Source organism: Tachyglossus aculeatus, chromosome 1, assembly GCF_015852505.1.
Source record: "Tachyglossus aculeatus isolate mTacAcu1 chromosome 1, mTacAcu1.pri, whole genome shotgun sequence".
NCBI lineage: Eukaryota > Metazoa > Chordata > Mammalia > Monotremata > Tachyglossidae > Tachyglossus > Tachyglossus aculeatus.
Window position 1 is genome coordinate 106396431 of NC_052066.1, and position 23257 is coordinate 106419687.

Genomic DNA, 23257 nt, shown 5'->3' on the forward strand with positions numbered 1-23257 from the left:
ATTTCCTACTCCACTGCTCCCTCTTCACACTTCATACTTTGACCCCTGTTTGAAACATTAAAATAGTCTATCAGAGGACCATTCAGAGGCAAATATTTGTGGTTCAGTGGAAGTTGTTCTTCTCACCATAAGGAGGTACTGAAATTGCTTGGAAATGGTGAACCCTGAAGAGTCAGTACATTCTCTCAGATGACAAAGAACTATTCCAACAAGGTACATTTTCTCCTCTGTATATTCTTCCAGAGGACCAAGAACCACTCCAATACACTTTTTCCTTCTGGATCCTTCTTCTTACCCTTTTCCTATTCCTTCCTTCTTCCTTCCTGCTCCACTTCCTTTGTCCGTACTCTTCTTGTTTTCCTCTCTTTCTCACCTTTTCTCTCCTCTATTTACCGCCTTTTTCTTTGCAACTTAGTCTCTTAAAAAGGCGTCCTAACTTGAAAAAATGCTATCCCTTCCCACAAGTTTTTTTCAGCAATTTAATTTCCTTCAGATTCTGGTGCCTGTCCTTCGGGGTAATGTGCCGAGATGTAGGAGATGATGTTTAAAAAAGCCAAAATAGCAGCATTCCTTGTGCAAGGTATTTAATGCTGCTGATATAACTTCCAATTAAGAAAACATAAAGTCCTAAATTAATGGTGCAAATGCTCTAAAAGTTTCAGAGTACAAACAGAACACTAGGCATTGAAAAATCATTTATAAATTTGTTGTTTATAAATATACAGCCCAATGGTCTCCCCTCCGAAGTTGGCAGTGAGAGAAGTTAACACAGTGTTTCCTAATTTTGCAGTGTTATGCTTAACGAGGACAGCAGTGTATGCTAGCCGCACATCGAACAGCCTCCTGACAATAACTGACTTGATTCCGCTTTGGCTGCCTGCCTCCCCTAAGCAATCTGGGAACTGTTCGTGGATAAGGAGTGCGACCCCCTTGGCCCTCGCCTCCATTATTTTTTCCCCAAGACTTCTAATAGCGTCATAACCGAATTGGTTTTTTAAATTTCATTTCTCTTCCCCTAGACAGAGCGTGAACAGTTCTGAAGGGGGAATTTTCCTGAAACTCTGTTTGGTGACCCTTTTCTAGGCTTGTATTTTTTTCATTTTTCCTAAGAAACTAATGAGGTTCTGAAATCCAAGTCCTGCTTTTTAGTGTGTAAATGTGCAGCAATATTAGTGAGGATATGATTCCTCACACTCCGGCCTTTTGATGAAACACCTTTGTAATACTCGTATGTCACCTTATCCTACAATTTCACACATCAGCTGCCATGGTATCTACCCTGAGAGCCCAGTTTCACATTGCACTAATGAGTCAACACCTGTTAGGAGTAGAGAAATCTGAACCTTGTTAGGGACTGAGCAATCTCTTGGGAACTTGGATGTCGAGCATTGTCATACTTACCTCCAACATGTCTGTACTGAGGACTCTGGCTGCAGCTGTGATGAAGTCTCCTATCAGCATCGTGAAGCCAGGTAAACCCAAGAAGAAAAATCGGGGTGGACAATGCCTTATGACAGTGTTTAAAATATCCTGAAGAGAAAAGAGAGAGTTTGTAAATTCAACTTTAGCTGGAAGAGGAAGGAGCAGGGAAGAAACCAGCCAAAGAAGTAGACACTGGATGTGGAAATAGTCAATGTCCTTCTTGATGATAAACCTACAAGAATATCTGTATTTTTTCATATTATCTTCCTTCTCTTCACAATATTTTATCGATCAATCGATCGTATTTACTGAGTACTTACCGTGTGTACAGCACTGTACTAAGCACTTGGGAGAGTACAAAATAACAGAGTTGGTCAATACATTCCCTGCCCCCAATCAAGGTCTAAAGGGTCTGAGGGTAGTAATCCAATCTTTACAGATGGGTAAACTGAGGCTCAAGTGAGCAAAATGGCCAGTCTAAGATCCCCCAAATCAGCAGTAAAGTTGAGACTCGAACCAAAAATTCTGATCTGCAGTTGTGATCTCCCCATTGGGAATTTTCTGGTGTACTTGGAGAGTGGTACATGTGACATCCCTGTCCACCTCACCCAACACCTTTTTTTAGGTATGTCTAATTCTGCAGCGTGGCTCAGTGGAAAGAGCACAGGATTGGGAGTCAGAGGTCATGGGTTCAAATCCCGGCTCCACCAATTCTCAGCTGTGTGACTTTGGGCAAGTCACTTAACTTCTCTGTACTTCAGTTACCTCATCTGTAAAATGGGGATTAAGACTGTGAGCCTCATGTGGGACAACCTAATCTAATAAACAAATACCTTAACAAATACCATCATTGTTATTATTATTATGAGAAGCAGCCTGGCTCAGTGGAAAGAGCACAAGCTTGGGAGTCAGAGGTCATGGGTTCAAATCCCGGCTCCACCGATTGTCAGCTGTGTGACTTTGGGCAAGTCACTTCACTTCTCTGGGCCTCAGTTACCTCATCTGTAAAATGGGGATTAAGACTGTGAGCCCTCCGTGGGACAACCTGATCACCTTGTAACCTCCCCAGCACTTAGAACAGTGCTTTGCACATAGTAAGCACTTAATAAATGCCATCATTATTACTATTATTTCCCTAAATTAAAAAAAAAGTAATGGAGTCCTCTTCTTGTAATTGGCAGGTTATAAGTAGACATCCTAGAAAGTAACCAAGGGGTGAGCTATACCTGATATAAGACTGGAATCTGCCCTTTCCTCTCCATTCCAACTGCTACCATGCTGATCCAAGCACTCGCCATTTCCCACTTTCACTACCGCATCAGCTTCCTTGCTAACTTTCCTGCATTCTGTCTCTCCTCTCACCAGTCCAGACTTCAGTCTACTGCCTACATCATTTTTCTGAACAATCACTCAGTCCTTAAACCTTCACTCCATATCAAACAGGAAATCCTTAGGGAATTCAATCAGCTTTCTCCCTCTTATCTAACCTCGCTGATCTACTACAATCCACTGTGCACCTCTAACACCAACCCACCCTCTGTACCTCGCTCTCATCTATCTCACCTTGGATTCCTTGCCCACATCCTCCCTTGGGCCTGGAGTTCCCTCCCATTTCATATCTGATGGTCCACCACACTCCCCTCCTTCAAAATTCTCCTAAAATCACATCTCCTCCAAAAGGCCTTCCCAGACCAAGATCTTTATTTCCCCTATCTGCCCACCCCTCTACTGTGTATCCTTTAAGCATCTGATACTCATCCCAGCCCCATAGCACTTGCGTGCATACTCTTATACTCTATTTCCCCTATTTGTCATGTATTTCAATGTCTGCCTCCCCCTGTAGTCTGTAAGCCAACTCTATTACACTGTTATATTGTAAGGCTCTGCACCCATTAAATGCTCAATAAATACGACTGATTGGTTGACCGCAGGCAGGGACTGCATCTACCAACTCTGTTGCATTGTACTTTCCTAAGTTCTTAGTCCAGTGCTCTGCACACAGAAAGCTCTCAAAAAAACCATGAATTGATTGAAGATTTTATGATCATATACATTTCATTGAACTGAAATGATTTTCATTTAGCCTTTCTCTAGAACTTACCTTTTAACTAAACCTGAAATTCCTCATTCATTCATTCATTCAATCGTATTTATTGAGAGCTTACTGTGTGCAGAGCACTGTACTAAGCGCTTGGCAAGTACAAGCTGGCAACATATAGAGACAGTCCCTACCCAACAACAGGCTCACAGTCTAGAAGGGCGAGACAGACAACAAAACAAAACATGTGGACAGGTGTCATGTCATCAGAATAAATAGAAGTAAAGCTAGATGCACATCATTAACAAAATAAATAGAATAGTAAATACGTACAAGTAAAATAGAGTAATAAAACTGTACAGACATATATACAGGTGCTGTGGGGAGGGGAAGGAGATAGGGCAGGGGGATGGGGAGTGGGGGAGGAAGGAGGGGGCTCAGTCTGGGAAGGCCTCCTGGACGAGGTGAGTTCTCGGTAGGGCTTTGAAGGGAGGAAGAGAGCTAGCTTGGCGGATGTGCGGAGGGAGGGCATTCTCATCTCTTCTTGCCCCGGAATAGCTCCACTGGACATCCCAATGGGATGTCCAGCTGGCACCTCAAATATAACGTCTAAAGCCACACCTCTCATCTTCCTTCTTAAATTTACTCCTCCTCCAGATTTTACCACCTCAGTTAAAAACACCACCATTCTCCCTGTTTCGGAAGCTCACAGCCTCTGGGTCATTCCTAGTTCTTCCTCAATCAATAGCATTTATTGAGCATGTAACTGTGTGCAGAACACTCTGCTAAGTCAGTAAGTTAATTGTATTTATTTAGTGCATACTGTGTGCAGCACACTGTATTAAGTGCTTGGGAGAGTACAATATAAGAGAAACATTCCTTGCTCACAACAAGCATATAGTCTAGAGGGGGAGATAAATATTAACAAATAAATTACAGATATGTACACAAGTGCTGTAGGGCTGGGAGGGAGGATAAATAAAGGATGAATAAAGTCAGGATGCCACAGAAGGGAACTGAAGAAAAGGAAAACAGTTTAATCAGGGAAGGCCTCTTGGAGGTGATGTGCCTTCAATAAGGTTTTGAAGTGGGGTAGAGGAATTCTCTGTCGGATATGAGGAGGGAAGGTGCGCCGGGCCAGAGGCCAAACTACCACCATTCTGTAAAAGCTCTGGTCATATTGCTCTTGGACTATCATATCAGCCTCCTCCCAGCGTGGCTCAGTGGAAAGAGCATGGGCTTTGGAGTCAGGTCATGGGTTCAAACCCCGGCTCCACCAATTGTCAGCTGTGTGACTTTGGGCAAGTCACTTAACTTCTCTGTGCCTCAGTTACCTCATCTGTAAAGTGGGAATTTAAGACTGTGAGCCCCCTCATCACCTTGTAACCTCCCCAACAGTTAGAACTGTGTTTTGCACATAGTAAGCGCTTAATAAATGTCATTATTATTATTATCAATCTATACCACAGACTGCATCACGGATTGTATTCCTGGGACGTTGCTCAACACACATCTCTCCTCTCATCAAAACTCTTCACTGGCTCCCAGTGTCCCACTGATCCAAGAAAAAGCTCTGGACAATCAGTTTCCAGGTTCTACACCCTCTCTCGTGAACTTTATACTCTACCTCCTCATCCACTACTCCCAAACTCACTCTCTTCATTTCTCTTAAGATGGCTTTCTAATTACCTCACTCTCTAACCTCTCGGTTCTATTCACTCGTTCATGCCATTCCCTGAGGTTGGAACTCTGTCCTTCCAAACTCAACAAACCACAGCCTTTCCCATATTCAGAATCCTCCTGGAGGACTACCTCCTCCAACATGCTTCTGCCAATACATTCTCAACATCCTATGTCATATAAACCGACTCACCACCTCTAGCACGAATGTCCTCATTTATGCTCATCCTCCACACTTATGAAAATATATTTATTATACATTCACCCATGTATTTTTATATATTACTCTGTAAATATTTTTATATCTGTCTCCCTTCTTGGAGTGTAAGCTGTTTGTAGGCAGGGAATGGGTCACGTGGTTATTTTGTACTTCCCAGGTACTCAGTACAGTGAATTGCACCCAGAAGGCACATGTCAAAACCTAATACAGTAAATCTATGATTTTAGAATGAAGGAATATAGTTGATTTTTTTTTAGTTATTGCCAAGCCAGAAAAATTAATGTACTACTCTAAATTTAAAAAAATAATGGACAGTCATCTACTTGTAAGTAGGAGGTTTCATTTTTATGGTAATTTGATATCCTAAAAAATACATGAGGGATGGGTTTACACGTGACATATGACTGGTCCCAAGATAAAACCACAGAATGATTTTCTTTAGGATTTTATGAATATACACATTAATCAAGCTGTAATGACTTCCATTAGGCTCTGGTACTACCAGACTAAAACAAATTCTTCAAGATAGCTTCTCTCTCACCTAGTCAACCAGCATCTTTTCACAGAAACGGCTGTTGGCAATCTCCTGCGAAAGCTGAGAAATACCCTAATGTTTAAAATTCAAAATGACTACTAAGAGTTCCAGGATGCTACTCATCTGTGAGCACTCTGTCCTTCTATTTTACAACAAATGTCTTTTTAACAACACAGTTTTATTCTATGATATAAGGAGGGAGGTGATTTCCCTTCAATCACACACCATCCTTCCTCACATGCTAAGGGCTTATTTCCTCCTACACTGCGGCCATCAATTTCTCTAAAATTGGACTCCTATTCCTTTAGGACTTTTAAGGACTATTAACGCAACAAAATGAGACATCAAAAGTTTAAAAATAATAATTTTAAAATGACATTTCAGCAGACTCTCTCCCACAAGTGAGTTTTAGTGCTGTTTTCAAGTTAATGTTTAAACCTGCTTTAATCACTTCCTTTGATACATTTTAAAGTCAATATCAGCCAAGGCAAACATTCTAAGAGGCTGAGCAGATGGGTGCTACAGCTTATAAAGTGTGTGGAGGGGGGAACTGTGCTTCTAGGGCAGAACAAAAGATCCACCTTTTCCATAATTAAGGGTCTGATTAATGCACTGGGCTTCTCACAACACACCTGTAATTACTAACAGAGTTAGGTATTGTGCTGTGCCCTTGTCTCTGAATATCAGGCATCCAGCACTACAGCAGCAGATGGGAGAACATTTCTGTTGACATATGCTGCAATGAAAGGATTTGTGCAAACCTGGCTAAAAAGGTAGCATAATGTAGCATATTTGAAGATTAATAATGCAAACACCCATGATGTTAACTTTGTTGTGCTTGTGTTAATTCCATCTGTTAAAACTGGAAGCTACACTCTGTACCCATTTTTATTTTTTAAATTTTCCATCAACCCCCACATGAAAACAAACAAGCACTTTCCAGCAATGGAATTTGGATTCTTATTTGGGGAATTATACTTCTGACCAGCCTGGGAGAATTGAAGAGCTCTTTTTTTCTCCGCCAAACCCAGAAAGCCGATTTCTTTGTTTCTAAACGAATGTCTCGGACAACCCACAGCATATTTTACCTGCAAGATTCCTCTGCACAGTGGTAAAAGACTTGCAAACTTTGGAGAAAATAAGTTGCTATTCTTTCTAGGGATCTACAGACTTGTTTGATGAAATTAAGAATTGCTCAGTCTCCACTCCATTTCCTGGACCTTTGCCAATCTCCTTAACTGGACCTACTCCTAAAAAGCAAGGAGATACAACTGGGAGGGCAGGAGCAGATGGCTCACCTACCTCAGCCCTACCACCTACAAGATAACATAACAATTAGGAGGTATAGCCAGGATCCTAGAGGACATGAAGAGAAAGTTTCGGGTTCCATTCTCAAAGAGGATTTAGTGTGTGGGCCAAGAAAGGTCCCTGAAAATTTTGGCTAAAATAGTAATCTTCGTATCTGAATAATTGCCCCAAATGATATTTATTATCCAGGGTCAAATCTCTCTTTGGAGCCTGACTGTGTATAAACAATAATGGCATTTGTTAAGCACTTACTATGTGCCGAGCGTTGTTCTAAGCGCTGGGGTAGACACAGGGTAATCAGGTTGTCCCACGTGGGGCTCACAATCTTAATCCCCATTTTACAAGATGAGGCAACTGAGGCACCGAGAAGTGATCTGCCCAAAGTCACATAGCTCACAAGTGGCGGAGCTGGGATTAGAATAATAATAATAATAATAATGGCATTTATTAAGTGCTTACTATGTGCAAAGCACTGTTCTAAGCACTGTAGAGGTTACAAGGTGATCAGGTTGTCCCTCATGGGGCTCACAGTCTTAATCCCCGTTTTACAGATGAGGTAACTGAGGCACAGAGAAGTTAAGTGACTTGCCCAAAGTCACACAGCTGACAATTGGTGGAGCCGGGATTTGAACCCATGACCTCTGACTCCAAAGCCCATGCTCTTTCCTACTGAGCCACACTGCTTCTTGGGAGAGAAAATGCACAGCAAAGGTTAATAGGAACGGGGGCAGAGAACAAGTTTGTTACCCAGTCGTCTTTCTCAGGTGCCACAAAACACACTAGTTTCTTAAGAAAACTTTATCTCTGCTAAACCTTTTGAGTTCATTTTTTTATTTTTTGCCAGATGGGTAATACAGTCGTCGTATTTAACCAAATAGAAAAATCAAACTTAGAGTCACTACAGAGTGGCTGGCTTTACAATTGCAAAGCGAAGCCCATTATCGGCAAACCCTCCAGAGAATATACACTACTTCCTACAGAGGCACAATCTGTGGTGTGTCAGCAGGTAATCATCCACACCTGGTTAGAAAGAAGGCCAAAGACAAAGCCTTCAAACTCCTCTTAAAAGATTTCCCTGGGTATCATTTCTCTATAGCAGGCAGTGAGTTGTAGCTCTCAAGAGTCTTTTGCTGTTGTGTGAGGATAACTCCCATTGGTGAACTTCTGGAGACAAAGGAACTTGGACAGTGCTCCGGAAGGCTCGGGACTAGAGGGACCCACCCAATTGCCGAGAAGCTCAGGGGGGCTTGCATGGAGGTTGACGGAGCTCCTTTATATTGCGGAGATTATGCTCCCCAGGATCAATTCCGGGGTTGTTACTGGAAAGGAGGAGGAGATAGAGAGGGGGAATTAGCAATAAGGCTTGGGGCATCTCCTGGGGGGCTCTCATCCAATTTTACGTTCTTATGAAGGTTCTCCTTGTTTCCTGTCCTTTACCCACCTTTCAAACTGTTGGTTTTTATTTCCAGTTCGTCTAAAGTATCTCTCCATCTGAGACTTGAGTTTGTTCCATCCCCAATTCTTCTAATGTTACAAGAAATCAATCAATCAATCAATCGTATTTACTGAGCGCTTACTGTGTGCAGAGCACTGTACTAAGCGCTTGGGAAGTACAAGTTGGCAACATATAGAGACAGTCCCTACCCAACAGTGGGCTCACAGTCTAAAAGGAGTCCCCAACTCTTACAAGTGCTTAGTCCAGCGCTTAGAACAGTGCTTTGCACATAGCAAGCGCTTAATAAATGCCATTATTATTATTATTACAGTGCCCTGCACACAGTATGTGCTCAGTAAATAAGATTGATTTATTAGAAACACAGAGGTAAGAACCATACTCCACAATGACTGATGCTGCAAGGTGAGGACCCAGTAGCATCTTTTGCTCTGGAGGACTGGCAGATTTTCCTGCACAGTCATCGGGGATGGCACCCACTAGTCAATTAATCAATGGTATGTATTGAGCACTTACTGTGTACAGAGCACTATTCTAAGCACTTGGGGAAGTACAGTACAACAGAATTAGCAGACACGTTCCCTGCTCATAACACGTTTACAGTCTAGAGGGGGAGACAGGCATCAGTATGAATGATTCCTATTACATAATTCATACATATTCATTCATTCGTATTTATTGAGCACTTACTATGTGCAAAGCACTGTTCTAAGTGCTGGGGGGGATACAAGGGGATCAGGTTGTCCCACGTGGGGCTCGCAGTCTTAATCGCCATTTTACAGATGAGGTAACTGAGGCCCAGAGAAGTGACTTGCCCAAAGTCACACGGCTGACAATCGGCAGAGCAGGGATTCGAACCCATGACCTTTGACTCCAAAGCCCGTGCTCTTTCCACTGAGCCACGCCGCTTCTATACCGTTATGTATATATATATATATATATATATATATATATATATATATATATATAACGGTAGTACCATTGGTAGTATAGTAATAGTATAATAACATATACTATTTAGTTCATTATATAATTTAAAATATGTAATCCCTCTGGGCAAGTGGTGGGGAGAGTACCAAATGTCTAAAGGTCACAGATTGAGGTGCATAGACTATATAATGGGGAGAGCTGAGAAAAGAGGGCTTAAATCAGGGAAGGCGTCTTGGAGAAGATGTGATCTTAATAATGTTTTGAAGGTGGAGAGACTGGTGGTCTGGTGTACAGTCCGGCTAGCCATCTTGCCTCGCATGCCAATGACTACCTGGAATCTATCAATCAATGTATTTACTGAGTGCTTACTATGTGCAGAGCACTGTACTCAGGGTTTGGGCAAGTACAACAGAATTAGCAGACATATTCCCTGCCCACAATGAGTTTACAGTGTATAATAATAATGGCATTTATTAAGCGCTTACTATGTGCAAAGCACTGTTCTAAGCGCTGGGGAGGTTACAAGGTGATCAGGTTGTCCCACGGGGGGCTCACAGTCTTAATCCTCATTTTAGAGATGAGGTAACTAAGGCACAGAGAAGTTAAGTGACTTGCCCAAAGTTACACAGCTGACAATTGGCGGAGCTGGGATTTGAACCCATGACCTCTGACTCCAAAGCCCGGGCTCTTTCCACTGAACCACGCTGCTTCTCTATACAGTTGGGGTAAGAGTATACATGGCTCAGCACAACCCACCACTGTTACTGAAAACACAATTTAATTGCATGTTCTGATGACAGTTGCTTATGCCTCCTCTTTCTTCCCTCAGTCCTACGTGACAAACCTCCATTAACTGTTAGTCAATATTGATGTCTTCAGTGCTGAAGAGATAACAGCCCTCGTGGCATCCCCTCTTAAAATAATTATGGCATTTCTTAAGCGCTTACTATGTGCCAGACACCATTCTAAGCGCTGGTGTGGATACGAGCAAACTGAGTTGAACAAAGTCCCTGTCCCATGTGTGGCTCACAGCCTCAGTCTCAATCCCCATTTTAAGGATGAGGTAACTGAGGCACAGAGAAGTAAAGTGACTTGACCAAGGTCACACAGCAGGCAAGGGGCAGATCAGGATTAGAACCCAGGACCTTCTGACTCCCAGGCACATGCTCTGTCCACTATACCATGCTGCTTCTTTTAAAAGGGACTCTCTGTCCAATCCTCTGGACTTTAAGCTCCTTGTGGGCATGGATCGTATCTATCAACTCTATTGGTATGAATGGTTCCTATTACATAATTCATATATATAACAGTAGTACTATTGATCACTTAGTACGGTGCTTAGTACAGTGCTCTACACACAGTAAAACCTGAAAAACTACCATCGATTGATTGACAGCCTATTTATAAATGTGCTATTCACCCGCTGAAGGCCAGAGGTCTAAAAATGGCTCCCAACTACTTCCACTTGTGTTCAATGTGGAATAGAACATGCTGCTAAAGAATTTTCAATATCTGTGGAGGAAGAAACATACATGGCTCAGGTAAACTTTTGGCTCAAATGGGGTTGTGGCAGGGTAATATCACTCCCTTAGAAGGAATTCAGTTCACATCCCTAGTGTATTAATTTGCGATGGATCAGGAGAGTCTACCCACTTCAGTGCTGCCTGAGGCTTGGGACACAAATTATATATTATAAAGTATTTATGTTAATGTCTGTCATTTCCCTAGACTGTAAATTCATTGTGGGCAGGGAATGAATCTACCAACTCTGTTGTATTATACTCTCCCCAGCACTTAGTACAATGCATTATGCACATTAAGTGTTCAATAAATGCCCAGAACTTGAGGGAGGCATGGCAAAGGGGTCCCCACAGCCCCTTCTCTGCCTCCAAACCTGCTCCTGCTCTCCCCTACCCCTTCCAGAGGTCGCCCCCACATAATAATAACAATAATAATAATAATGGCATTTATTAAGCGCTTACTATGTGCAAAGCACTGTTCTAAGCACTGGGGAGGTTACAAGGTGATCAGGTTGTCCCATGGGGGGCTCACAGTCTTCATCCCCATTTTACAGATGAGGGAACTGAGGCACAGAGAAGGAAAGTGACTTGCCCAAAGTCACACAGCTGACAACTGGCAGAGCCGGGAATTGAACCCATGACCTCTGACTCCAAAGCCCGGGCTCTTTCCACTGAGCCCGCTGCATAATGACAAAACCCACTGGCTAGTTCCCTCCAGACAGTTGGCGAGGAACACACCAAACTATAAATGAAAGTAAATGAGCAAAGGAGGTACTGTAATGGTTACAGGGGGAAAACATTTGTTTGAAGACCAGAAGATCTGATGCTATTTTCAGTCTGGCACCTAGTGTAACCTCATGCAAACCAATTTCTCCAGGGCCTCGGGTCCCCATTTGAACATTAGGGATGGCAATACCTATTGCTGTGAGCCCACTGTTGGGTAGGGACTGTCTCTATGTGTTGACAACTTGTACTTCCCAAGCGCTTCGTACAATGCTGTGCACACAGTAAGCGCTCAATAAATACGATTGAATGAATGAATGTTGGGAGGACAGACAGGACTGAAGATGGTGAGGTCTCCCTGTAAACTCTAAGCTCTTCGGGAGTAGGGATCACCTCTACCAACTTTTGTCATATTGTACTCTCCCCCAAGCACTTAGTACAATCCTCTGCATCCAGTAAGCATTCAATAAATACCGCTGACTGATGGACTGAAATACAAGTGGAGTAAAACGATGAGTCTTATCTTAAAGAGGCAGCCAGAAACATTTTACATAATGGATTTTTAAGTTCAATTTTATAACAGAATGTAGCTAAATCAATCTGGTATTTATGGGGCACAATGCGTGCAGCGCACTGCACTACAAGCTTGGGAGAGTATAATACAATGGAATTGATAGAGACGTTCCCTGCCCACACTGAGTTTACAGTCTAGAGGGGCAGACAGACTAAATGTTACTTATTATGCTGCTAAATGCTACTTATTATTATTACTATTATTACTACTATTTCACAATTTAGACTATATGTCTAGCAGGCCCAAACCCAATCTAATCTCAGAATATGATGAATCAACTAAAGCCAAAAATTTAAAGTCCAATCAGTGACATCCTAAAATTAAATCAACACCTCAAATGCTGGGATCAGAGAACAAACTAATTATGGGTAAGGTTAAGGCCACCTAGGATTTAGTTGCTGAAGTCTTAGGAATGATTGGGCTTTTGATGATTGAACATCAAAGTAGTGGCTTGTCTCAACTGACCTGAATCTGACTTTCCCTGACACAAGACACAGAATCCTATGCCCCATTCAGCATATATCATTGATGATTGCTTCAAAAAGGCTAACAAAAGGAACTATGAAAATGCCATGTTTGTATTTATGTGAGCTAAACACTGGCTTTGCCCGCTAATTCATATCACTATTAAAAATGAGTTTACATTAATACAAGGCCTTCCAGAAACTAAAGACACATGTATTAGGCTTTCCGACTGGTAACAAAAATGATATTCTTCTCTGTAACACTAGACAGACCCAACTCTATTGAAGTCTGTAAAAGAGTGAGTTTAAAAGGCAATTGTTCAAACCTCAGTGGTTCAAAATGAACAGAAATCCCTTTGGTGCTTTTATTTTAAATTAAAAAAAAAATTGTCCTGCAAAATTCACTTAGGAGAGTTTATGACTCGAATTTCTTAAATATTTTTTGATTTAATGATCTATGGGCATTGAGTGCTAAAAGATATATTTCAAGAAAGTAAGTCAGTGGGTTGCTGGCTTATCAAAAGGTGCAGGTTTATGAGAAAGTAACCAAGTGAGAACATCTGTCCTTTATCAGTGATCTTCCAAAAATCAGGTAATTCAAACAGATGCATGTTGTTTCCTTTCCTTCAAAGCACAGTTCTATAAACACTAACTATTCAGACTGGTAAATGAATCTCTTTAATTGAATGCTATGTACACAGTAACTGGAAAAACACAAGCAATAAGAAAAGCATATGGTGACGGCAGTAGAAATTGGTTTATTCATTTTGTATAGTGTTTCTTTAGTTCTTTCATAATTGACCTTTAGAACGATAAATGTGTAAAATGATTTTGTTTATTATGGCTCCAAACCTTTTAACAATTACACAAAATGAAAATTTACAAGGAAGGATTCATTCTGGAAGCATTTCCATTGTTTACATAATTGCACAGCTATAATTTAGTGCTCATGTTGTTATGGAAAAGCAAAAAAAAGAACTATTATGGACCATTTCAATTCAAAATGTTGCACTGTAGTGTCAAAAATGGAAAAAAAAAAACAACCCAGTTTATGGCAGTTTAAAGTGGATTATCCCTGTAAACAAACATTAAATACAGAGAATTCCACTAAAAACAAACATGCACATGGGCATGAACCTTGATATAAATGACAATAATACTTTCTGAAACCATACTTAAGTCAATTACATAGGCATTATTGCTTTAATATTTGTTCAAAGTACAATAGATTATAAATGTAACACAATAGCCGGCCATCTGTCATCATTAGTTTCTGAACAGGCCCTTTCCCTTCTCTCTGGGGCAAACAGGATATTTTATTGAAAAGTCAGTTTGTGCTTCAGTGAGGTTATACATTATTTAAGGACTGAACTTTACATCAGAGAAATTGCTATTGGACAGCCAGTTAACTTGTTCATCTGTTTTATACTTTAAAACATCAGGTCAGCTCAAATTTACACTTTTTGAATATTTCACTGACATTTTTTAGAGAGGATTTCTGACCTTTGGAAACAGAACTATTATTACTATACATGATATGAGTTTATTTAAAACAAAATCATACATACATCCCACCCGAGCCACAAGGAAAGTTCATGGGCAAACAGCAGAGTGAGCTCCTTCCTTGTTTCAAAGTCACTGAGGAATGTCTAGCTAAAGCTACCAAAATATCCACTAGCTCAGAATGATACTTCATTTGCATTACTACAGTGTTCAAAGGACTCAGGAATGTTGAATATATTCTTGAAAACCCAGCCCCTGAAAATGGCACTCTTAAATTCTTCCATTCCTGGCTGAGTCATTTCCACAGCAAACTTTTACCACTATGAGTCTGACAATTTACAAATTCCCCTTGTTCATTCATTCATTCAATTGTATTTATTGAGTGCTTACTGTGTGCAGAGCACTGTACTAAGCGCTTGGGAAGTACAAGTCAGCAACATACAGAGACAGTACCTACCCAACAAGAGGCTCACAGTCATTCGTTTTCCAAACTCTTGCTGCTACCTGTTGAATGTATATGGTTTCCCCTGCTCCCACTGTATGTATACAACTTATTACTGCCTGCCTACCCAATTAGATTTTCACCTTCCTGAGGACAGACCATGTCTCCAATGGCTTCTTCCCCACTGCTTTCAAATGTGCTCATGTCTCCTCTATCCTAAAAAAACCCTCCCTTGACCCCAAGGCTCCCCGCAGTTATCACCCCATCTCCCTCCTACCATTCCTCTCCAAACGCTTTGAATGAATTGTCTGCACCCACTGTCTCAAGTTCCTCTCCTCCAATTTTCTCCTTGACCCCCTGCAATTTGGCTTCCATCCCCGTAACTCCACAGAAACCACCCTCTCAAAGGTCATCAATGATCTCCTTCTTGCCAGATCCAACAGCCTCTACTCCATCCTAATCCTCCTTGACGTCTCAGCTGCCATTAATACTGTCAACCACCCTCCTCTCTTGGAAACATTACCCAACCTAGGCTTCAATGGCACTGTCCTCTCTTGGTTCTCCTCCTATCTCTCTGGCTGCTCATTCTCAGTTTCTTTTGTGGGCTCCTCTTCTGCCTTCCACCCCTAACTGTGGGTGTTCTTCAACACTCAGTCGTGGGTCCCCTTCTGTTACCCATCAACTCCCACTCCCTTGGAGAACTCATTCACTCCCATGGATTCAACTACCAGATGATACTATGCAGATGATACCTAAATCTACATCTCCAGCCCTGATCTCTCTCCCTCTCTGCAGTGTCACATCTCCTCCTGCTTTCAAGACATCTCTACTTGGATGTCCTCCCGTCACCTCAAGCTTAACATGTCCAAAAGAGAACTCCTTGTCTTCCCACCCAAACCCTGTCCTCATAATGGCTTTCCCATCACTATAGACGGCACCACCATCCTTCCTCTCGCACGAGCCCATAACCTTGGTGTTATCCTAGACTCCTCTTTCTCATTCAATCCATTTATTCAATCTGTCACTAAATCCTGTTGGTTCAAGCTTCACAACATCATTAAAATTCACCCTTTCCTCTCCATCCAAACTGCTACCATGTTAATCCAAGCACTTATCCTAATCTTGTCTTGATTACTGTATCAGCCTCCTTGCTGACCTCCCTACCTCCTGTCTCTCTCCACTTCAGTCCCTACCTCACTCTGCTGCCCAAATCATTTTTCTACAGAAACATTCTGGCTGTGTTTCCCCACTCCTCAAGAACCTGCAGTGGTTGCCCATCCATCTCCTCATCCAAAAGAAACTCCTTACCATTGGCTTTAAAGCACTCAATCACCTTGCCCTCAATCACCTACCTAATCTTGCTTCTCTCCTACAACAATCCAGTTCTCACAGTTTGCTCCTGTAACGCCAACCTACTCACTGTACCTCGATCTTGTGTATCTCACTGCTAACCTCTCACTATGCCCTCTCTTTTTATATCCAACAGACAATCTCTACCCGCCTTCAAAGCCTTATTGAAGACACATCTCCTCCAAGAGGCCTTCCCTGCCAGAGCCCTCATTTCTTCTTTTCCCGCTCCCTTCTGCACTGCCTGACTTGCTCCCTTTATTTACCACCCTGCCCCCAAGCCCACAATACTTTGCTATATATCCAAAATGTATTTATTTGTATTAATATATGTCTCCTCCTCTAAACTTTAAACTCATTTTGGGCATGGATTGTGTCTGTTATATTGTGCTGTACTCTCCCAAGAACTTAGTACAGTACCCTGCACACAGTAAGCATCAATAAAGACAATTACCTGCATTACATTCTCCCTGGTGTCTAGTACAGTTCCCTTTCCAACAGTAAGCAGTCAATAAAACACTACCACTGAGTATTCCAAAACATTGATTAAATTGCCTCACATAAAAGGGAAATTCATAACTTACATCAAGAAAGCAGTGTTTCACTTTTTTAAAAAATGGTTTTTGTAAAGTGCTTACAATGTGCCAGGCAGTATTCTAAGGACTACGTTAGATTTAAGCTAATCAGGTTGGATACAGTCCCTGTCCCCCATGAGGCTCAGTCTTAATCCCCATTTTACAGATAAGGTAACAGGGATACAGAAGTGAAGTGACTTGCCCAAGGTCACACAGCAGACAAGTGGAGGAGCCAGAATTAGAAGCCCTGTTCCACCTTGTTTAACAACTCACCTTTCAAAACCTGCACGGACAGAAGGAGATACACATAACTATCATGACAGCATTTCAGCCACATTTTTAAAATGAATACTTACAAATGGATATGGGATATCTTTTGTTTAATCTATAATTCCAATGAAGCTAGCAAGTTAGTTTGAATTAGAAGCCCTGTTCCACCTTGTTTAACAACTCACCTTTCAAAACCTGCACAGACAGAAGGAGATGCACATAACTATCATGAGAGCATTTCAGCCACATTTTTAAAATGAATACTTACAAATGGATATGGGATATCTTTTGTTTAATCTATAATTACACTGAACCTAGCAAGTTAGTTTGACCTTTTCTTAAAAAAAAAAATTATCCACACAAAAATTTACTCATCCATGACCTGCCCTGAAGAACCTTCAAACTCTTGGAAGTAAAGGCACCCTATTAAGTACCAATCCGGGGGCAAAGGTTCTCGAAATTGTCCAACAAGTGGAACACTGCTCTTGACCAAGCATCCCAGTAATCTGAGGTACTTACGGAATGAGATGAGAGACAAACGCATAGTGTTTTCAAGCGCCCAATAAATACTCTTCACCGAAAATTGAAAGAAGTAAAAAAACCTGTAAGGAAGGTCAGTGCTTAATTCTTCCATGTGTGGGCTAATTTTACAACCAGACAGAGGAATATAGTTCTACTAAAATGCTAAGAGGGGAAAAGAGAGATCATACATTTTTGTTCTGCTCTTTTGGTGAATAATTCAATCACTTGTCTGAATCTCACTAAAGAGTTCTTGACTGCTTGAATTGTGTGTACAGGATTCTTATGGACGGCTAAAGCTTGGCCTGCTTTTGAACTCTGGGATGCTCCTTGCATGTGCAGGGAAAGCAGCAAAGATGCCTCAACTTTCTACTCTGGAGTCTGCTATTGTTTCCCTTAGGTGCAAACAGCAAAACAGATGTGAGCTGCTGAATAATTTGTATTCCTTCTTTTCATCCTTGGATTACACAATATGCAGAATCTTCCTTAATTTCTTTTCCTGTAGACAAATAAGTCCACCTAACCACTAGTTTTAAGGCCTTTGAAGTAATTGAAAATTCTAAAACATCTGGGTATTGAAAAGGACTATGGATGGGAGGTACGGGAAACCCTTGTGATCATTCTTGATTCCGGGAGATTTCAACAACCAGGGTGACCATATCTGGGGCATTCAAACTCCACCTCACAGAGACCCAGTAAGGAGGAGGGGTCTGGGAAAGAGGTAAAATGCACAATGAAAATTCCTCTTTGGGACACAGTCACAGGAGAAGACAGATCATTCCAAAAGACAGCAACTTCAGGCATGAGCAGATAAGCAATGTGGCCCAGTGGAAAGGGCACGGGCCTGGGAATTAGGAGGACACGGGTTCTTAACCCCGCTCCACCATTTGTCTGCTTCGTGACCTTGGGCAAGTCACTTCACTTCTCTGGGCCTCAGTTTCCTCACCTGCAAAACAGGGATTAAGACTGTGAGCCCCATATGGGTTAGGGACTGTGTCCACATTGATTAGCTTGTATCTACTTCAGCGTTTGGAACAGTTCCTGGCACACAGTAAGCTCATTCATTCATTCATTCAATCGTATTTACTGAGCACTTACTGTGTGGAGAGCACTGTACTAAGCGCTTGGGAAGTACAAGTTGGCAACATATAGAGACGGTCCCTACCCAACAATGGGCTCACAGTCTAGAATTGCTTAACAAATGCCATTTAAAAAATAAAAGAAAAGGGGAGAACCCAGACATGTCTCGAACCAGTTTTTAGCCCTGAGATGAACTGGTGTGGAAGCATTCCAAATCTTATATGGGACCTCTGAATGCCCTGGCTCCCCTGTAACCTGGTTTTGAAGCAGGATGAGGCTATTTCAGCATACTTTTACTTCACTGGGCAGCCACAATGCCGTGTATTTGGGGGATCTGAAACTAATTCCCATTCAATCTGGTGAAGGCTACAAAAGCCCATCTTTTAAAAATGGTGTGCACAAGGTTCTGGATTTGACTAATCTATGTGCGAACTGAATATAAGAATGTGTAGACAAATGCTGAGGGGGTTAGGGGAGGAGGTGAGTACCTAAGTGCTTAGGGTGTCATACTCAAGGGTGCAGGGGACACAGGAGGGAGGGGAAATAGCATGGGAAGATGACAGACAACCTGGAGTAGGGGCCTGAAGATGGGGAGAGTAAGGGGGGTGCCAGATGTGAAGTAGAAGGGAGGGCATGAGCAAGGTTGACAGCAAAGAAGATGCAAGCGAGGTAGAATGCTGGGGTGATTGTGCTAATTCCTCACAATTCCAACCCAGCAGCATTACCGCACATATTTTACTCTAGACGTTTTTTATTGCTTAATTTTAACCTATTGTTCATGTTGTTTTGGTGATTCTCTTGTTCTAGGGATGTGTACTCCCCCATTCAGAGGTTCCTTGAGCTCCTTGTTTCCTTGAGTTCAACATAATCACTCTGGGGTTTAGATCAGTCAGTCAGTGGGTCAATCATATTTATTGAGCGCTTACTGTGTGCAGATCACTGTAATAAGCGCTTGTCTTTCCCTATGCCTTCAAACATGACCCCGCCTCCCCCATCCTAAAAAAGCCCTCTCAACCCCACTGTCACCCCATCTCCCTCTTACCCTTCCTTTCCAAACTTCTACAGTGAATTTTCTACACTCGCTGCCTCAAATTTCTCAACTTCAACTCTCTTGGACCCCCTTCAATCTGGCTTCCATCCCCTCCACTCCACCAAAACTGCCCTCTCAAAGGTCACCAACAACCTCCTTCTTGCCAAATCCAATGGTTCCTACTTTATCTTAATCCTCCTCGACCTCTCAGCTGCCTTTGACACTGTCAACCATCCCCTTCTCCTCAATATTTTATCCGACCTTGGCTTCATGGACTCCGTCCTCTCCTGGTTCTCCTCTTATCTCTCTGGCTGGTCATTCTCAGTCTCCTTCGTGGGCTCTTCCTCCCCATCCCTAACTGTAGGGGTTCCTCAAGGGTCAGTTCCTGGTCCCCTTCTGTTCTCCATCTGTACTCACTCCCTTGGTGAACTCATTCTATCTCACGGCTTCAACTAACAACTCTACGCAGATGACACCTATATCTACATCTCCTCCCCTGTTCTCTCTCTCTCCCTCCAGGCTCATATCTCCTCCTGCCTTCAGGACAGCTCCACCTGGATGTTCGTCCACCACCTAAACCTCAACATGTCTAAGACTGAGCTCCTTATCTTCCTTCCCAAACCCTGTCCTCTCCCTGACTTTCCCATCACTGTGGACAGCACTACCATTCTTCCAATATCACAAGCCCACAACCTTGGTGTTATCCTTGACTCCGCTCTCTCATTCACCTCACACATCCAATCCGTCACCAAAACCTGCCGGTTTCACCTTCACAACATCACCAAGATCCGCCCTTTCCTCTCCATCCAAACCGCTACCGTGCTGCACACAGTAAGCTCTCAATAAATACAACTGAATGAATGAATGAACAATAAACAGACACATTCCCTGCCCAAAACGAGCTCTCAGAGTGATGGATAAGAGTTGATACTACAATTGCTCTGTAGATCTTGGCAGTACACTAGCTGACAATACAAGGCAGGAAAAAGTAAGAAACTAAATAAAGAAAGTTGGCATGTCTTCTAGGCAACTGGTAGACAGTTTGGTGACAATGGGGCAGCAAGCTTCATCCCAGACTGAAGGTTTATAAAGCTGTGGGTGTCTAACTTTTTCTAAGATATCAAAACTGCGCCTACCACAAAAGGCATGTTTGGCTTCTAGAACATTGTCATCATCATTAAATCTCTATCTCCAACATCAAAAAGCAAGACATTCACAACATCAAATGCTGTGAACTATGGTCAGTCGACTGGTATTGGGGAAATGCACATCACAGAACAGCTTCACTGGGAGAAACCCGTGAGGCTGTCAAACAACTGCTGAACGGTGAGCCGAAATGGGGCGTGTGCAAGCAGGGAGGGTGGCATAAATGTTTAAAGGTAAAATGAGGCAATCTCAAATCCTGTGGTGTCACAGTAGACTGCTAGGCATCAACAGCAGTGGTCAGGCCAGCCGCACCGGCCGCAATCAGGAGGGGAGTTGCTCTCCATGAGCAGAAACATCACAAACATCAGAGTACCAAGAGCTAGATTCAAAACAGCATCGAAAAGTGTAAGCCCTCCAATGCAATAAACCTTTACACGCACCCAGCATGAGACGGATTTTCAGTTACACATTGGTCATTTTTTCAATGGTATTTGTTAGGCGCTTTCTATGTGCCAAGCACTGTACTATGCATTGGGTTATATATGAAATGATTAGAACAGTGCTTTGCACATAGTAAGCGCTTAACAAATACCATCATTATTATTATTATTATTAACTTAGACACAGTCCATGTCCCACATTTACATTCATGGTTAGGCTCTCGCTACCAACATCATCTCTGAATACGAAGAACAGGTAGCACAAATTATGTGCAATCGTATGTAAAACAATGAGCACTACAAGTTTTGCACTTATTTGGGAAGTAATAGTCTAGGGAGTTGTACCCCAGAATTTTGCTCAAAATTAATATTCATTCAATCCTATTTATTGAGCGCTTACTGTGTGCAGGGCCCTGTACTAAGCGCTTGGGAAGTACAAGTTGGCAACATATAGAGACGGTCCCTACCCAACAGTGGGCTCACAGTCTAGAAGGGGGAGACAGAGAACAAAACAAAACATATTAACAAAATAAAATAAATAGAATATGTACAAATAAAATAGAGTAGTAAATACATGCAAACATATATATATATATATATATATATATATATATACAGGTGCTGTGGGGAGGGGAAGGAGGTAAGGCGGGGGGATGGAGGGGGTGGAGGGGGAGAGGAAGGAGGGGGCTTAGTCTGGGAAGGCCTCCTGGAGGAGGTGAGCTCTCAGTAGGGCCTTGAAGGGAGGAAGAGAGCCAGCTTGGCGGATGTGCAGAGGGAGGGCATTCCAGGCCAGGGGGATGACGTGGGCCAGGGGGTCTACAGCGGGACAGGCGAGAACGAGGCACAGTGCGATTAGCAGCAGAGGAGCGGAGGGTATGGGCTGGGCTGGAGAAGGAGAGAAGGGAGGTGAGGTAGGAGGGGGCGAGGTGATGGAGAGCCTTGAAGCCGAGGGTGAGGAGTTTCTGCCTGATAAATATATTGATAAAGGTTGGCCAGTGTGAAAATAGCCATAATTAACATGCCTCTGAGGAAAAAAGGGCAAATGGTGAGGCATTTTAAAATCACCTCTGAATTTACCATTCCTATACCTATGGATCGGAAATGACTTGACGGCATTTGATGATGATACCTAGATATTACCTGAATAATGAATAGTCCCTGTTTTGTATTACAACTTATAATACAGAAACTCTAAAGAGTCTACCATTAAGGCTATTAAAACAGATCTTGGTTACCTAAGGTGACTCTTGAATCCTAATAAGAAGATAGCCCAACCTTGCTGATCCTATGAAATACATGAAAATTAATTCTTTCATGGTTTATGCTGGCAAAGGTTGCTAGTGAATAGGAATCTCAATGAAGTGAGAAGCAGTGTTGCCTAGTGGATAGAGCCTGGGCCTGGGGATCAGAAGGACCCAGGTTCTAATCCTGGCTCCACTCCTTGCTTGCACTGTGACCTTGGACATGTCACTTCACTTCTAAAAATGGCTCCGCCACTTGTCTTGTGTGACCTTAGGCAAGTCACTTCACTTTCTCTGTGCCTCAGTTACCTCATCAGTAAAATAGGGGTTAAGACCGTGAATCCCATGTGGGACAAGGACTGTATCCATCCTGATTACCTGGTATCTGCCCCAGAACTTGGAAGAGTGCTTGGCACATAGTAATAATAATAATAATAATAATGGTATTTGTTAAGCGTTTACTATGTGCAAAGCACTGTTCTAAGCGCTGGAAGTGCTTAACACCATAATTATTATCCTTATTATTCTCCATGCCTCAGTTACCTCATCTCTAAAATGGAGATTAAGGCTGTGAGCCCAATGTGGGACAGTGAGTTTGTCCATCCTGATGAGCTTGCATCTACTCCAGCGCTTAGTCCAAGTGCCTGGCAAATAGTAAGCAATTAACAAATACCACAATTCATCAATCGTATTTACTGAGCGCTTACTATGTGCAGAGCACTGTACTAAGCGCTTGGGAAGTACAAATTGTTAACATATAGAGACAGTCCCTACCCAACAGTGGGCTCACAGTCTAA

At 42.4% G+C, this 23257-nt stretch overlaps 1 protein-coding gene across 1 annotated transcript in view; it reads right to left on the reverse strand.

The window, feature by feature from the left end:
* Positions 1 to 23257, reverse strand: part of RALGAPA2 (Ral GTPase activating protein catalytic subunit alpha 2) — a 421002-nt gene that overhangs the window by 190101 nt on the left and 207644 nt on the right. Inside the window, exon 24 of the mRNA XM_038744021.1 lies at positions 1402 to 1530. Within this exon, the coding sequence (XP_038599949.1) occupies positions 1402 to 1530 (129 nt within the window). The remainder of the gene's footprint in view (positions 1 to 1401; positions 1531 to 23257) is intronic.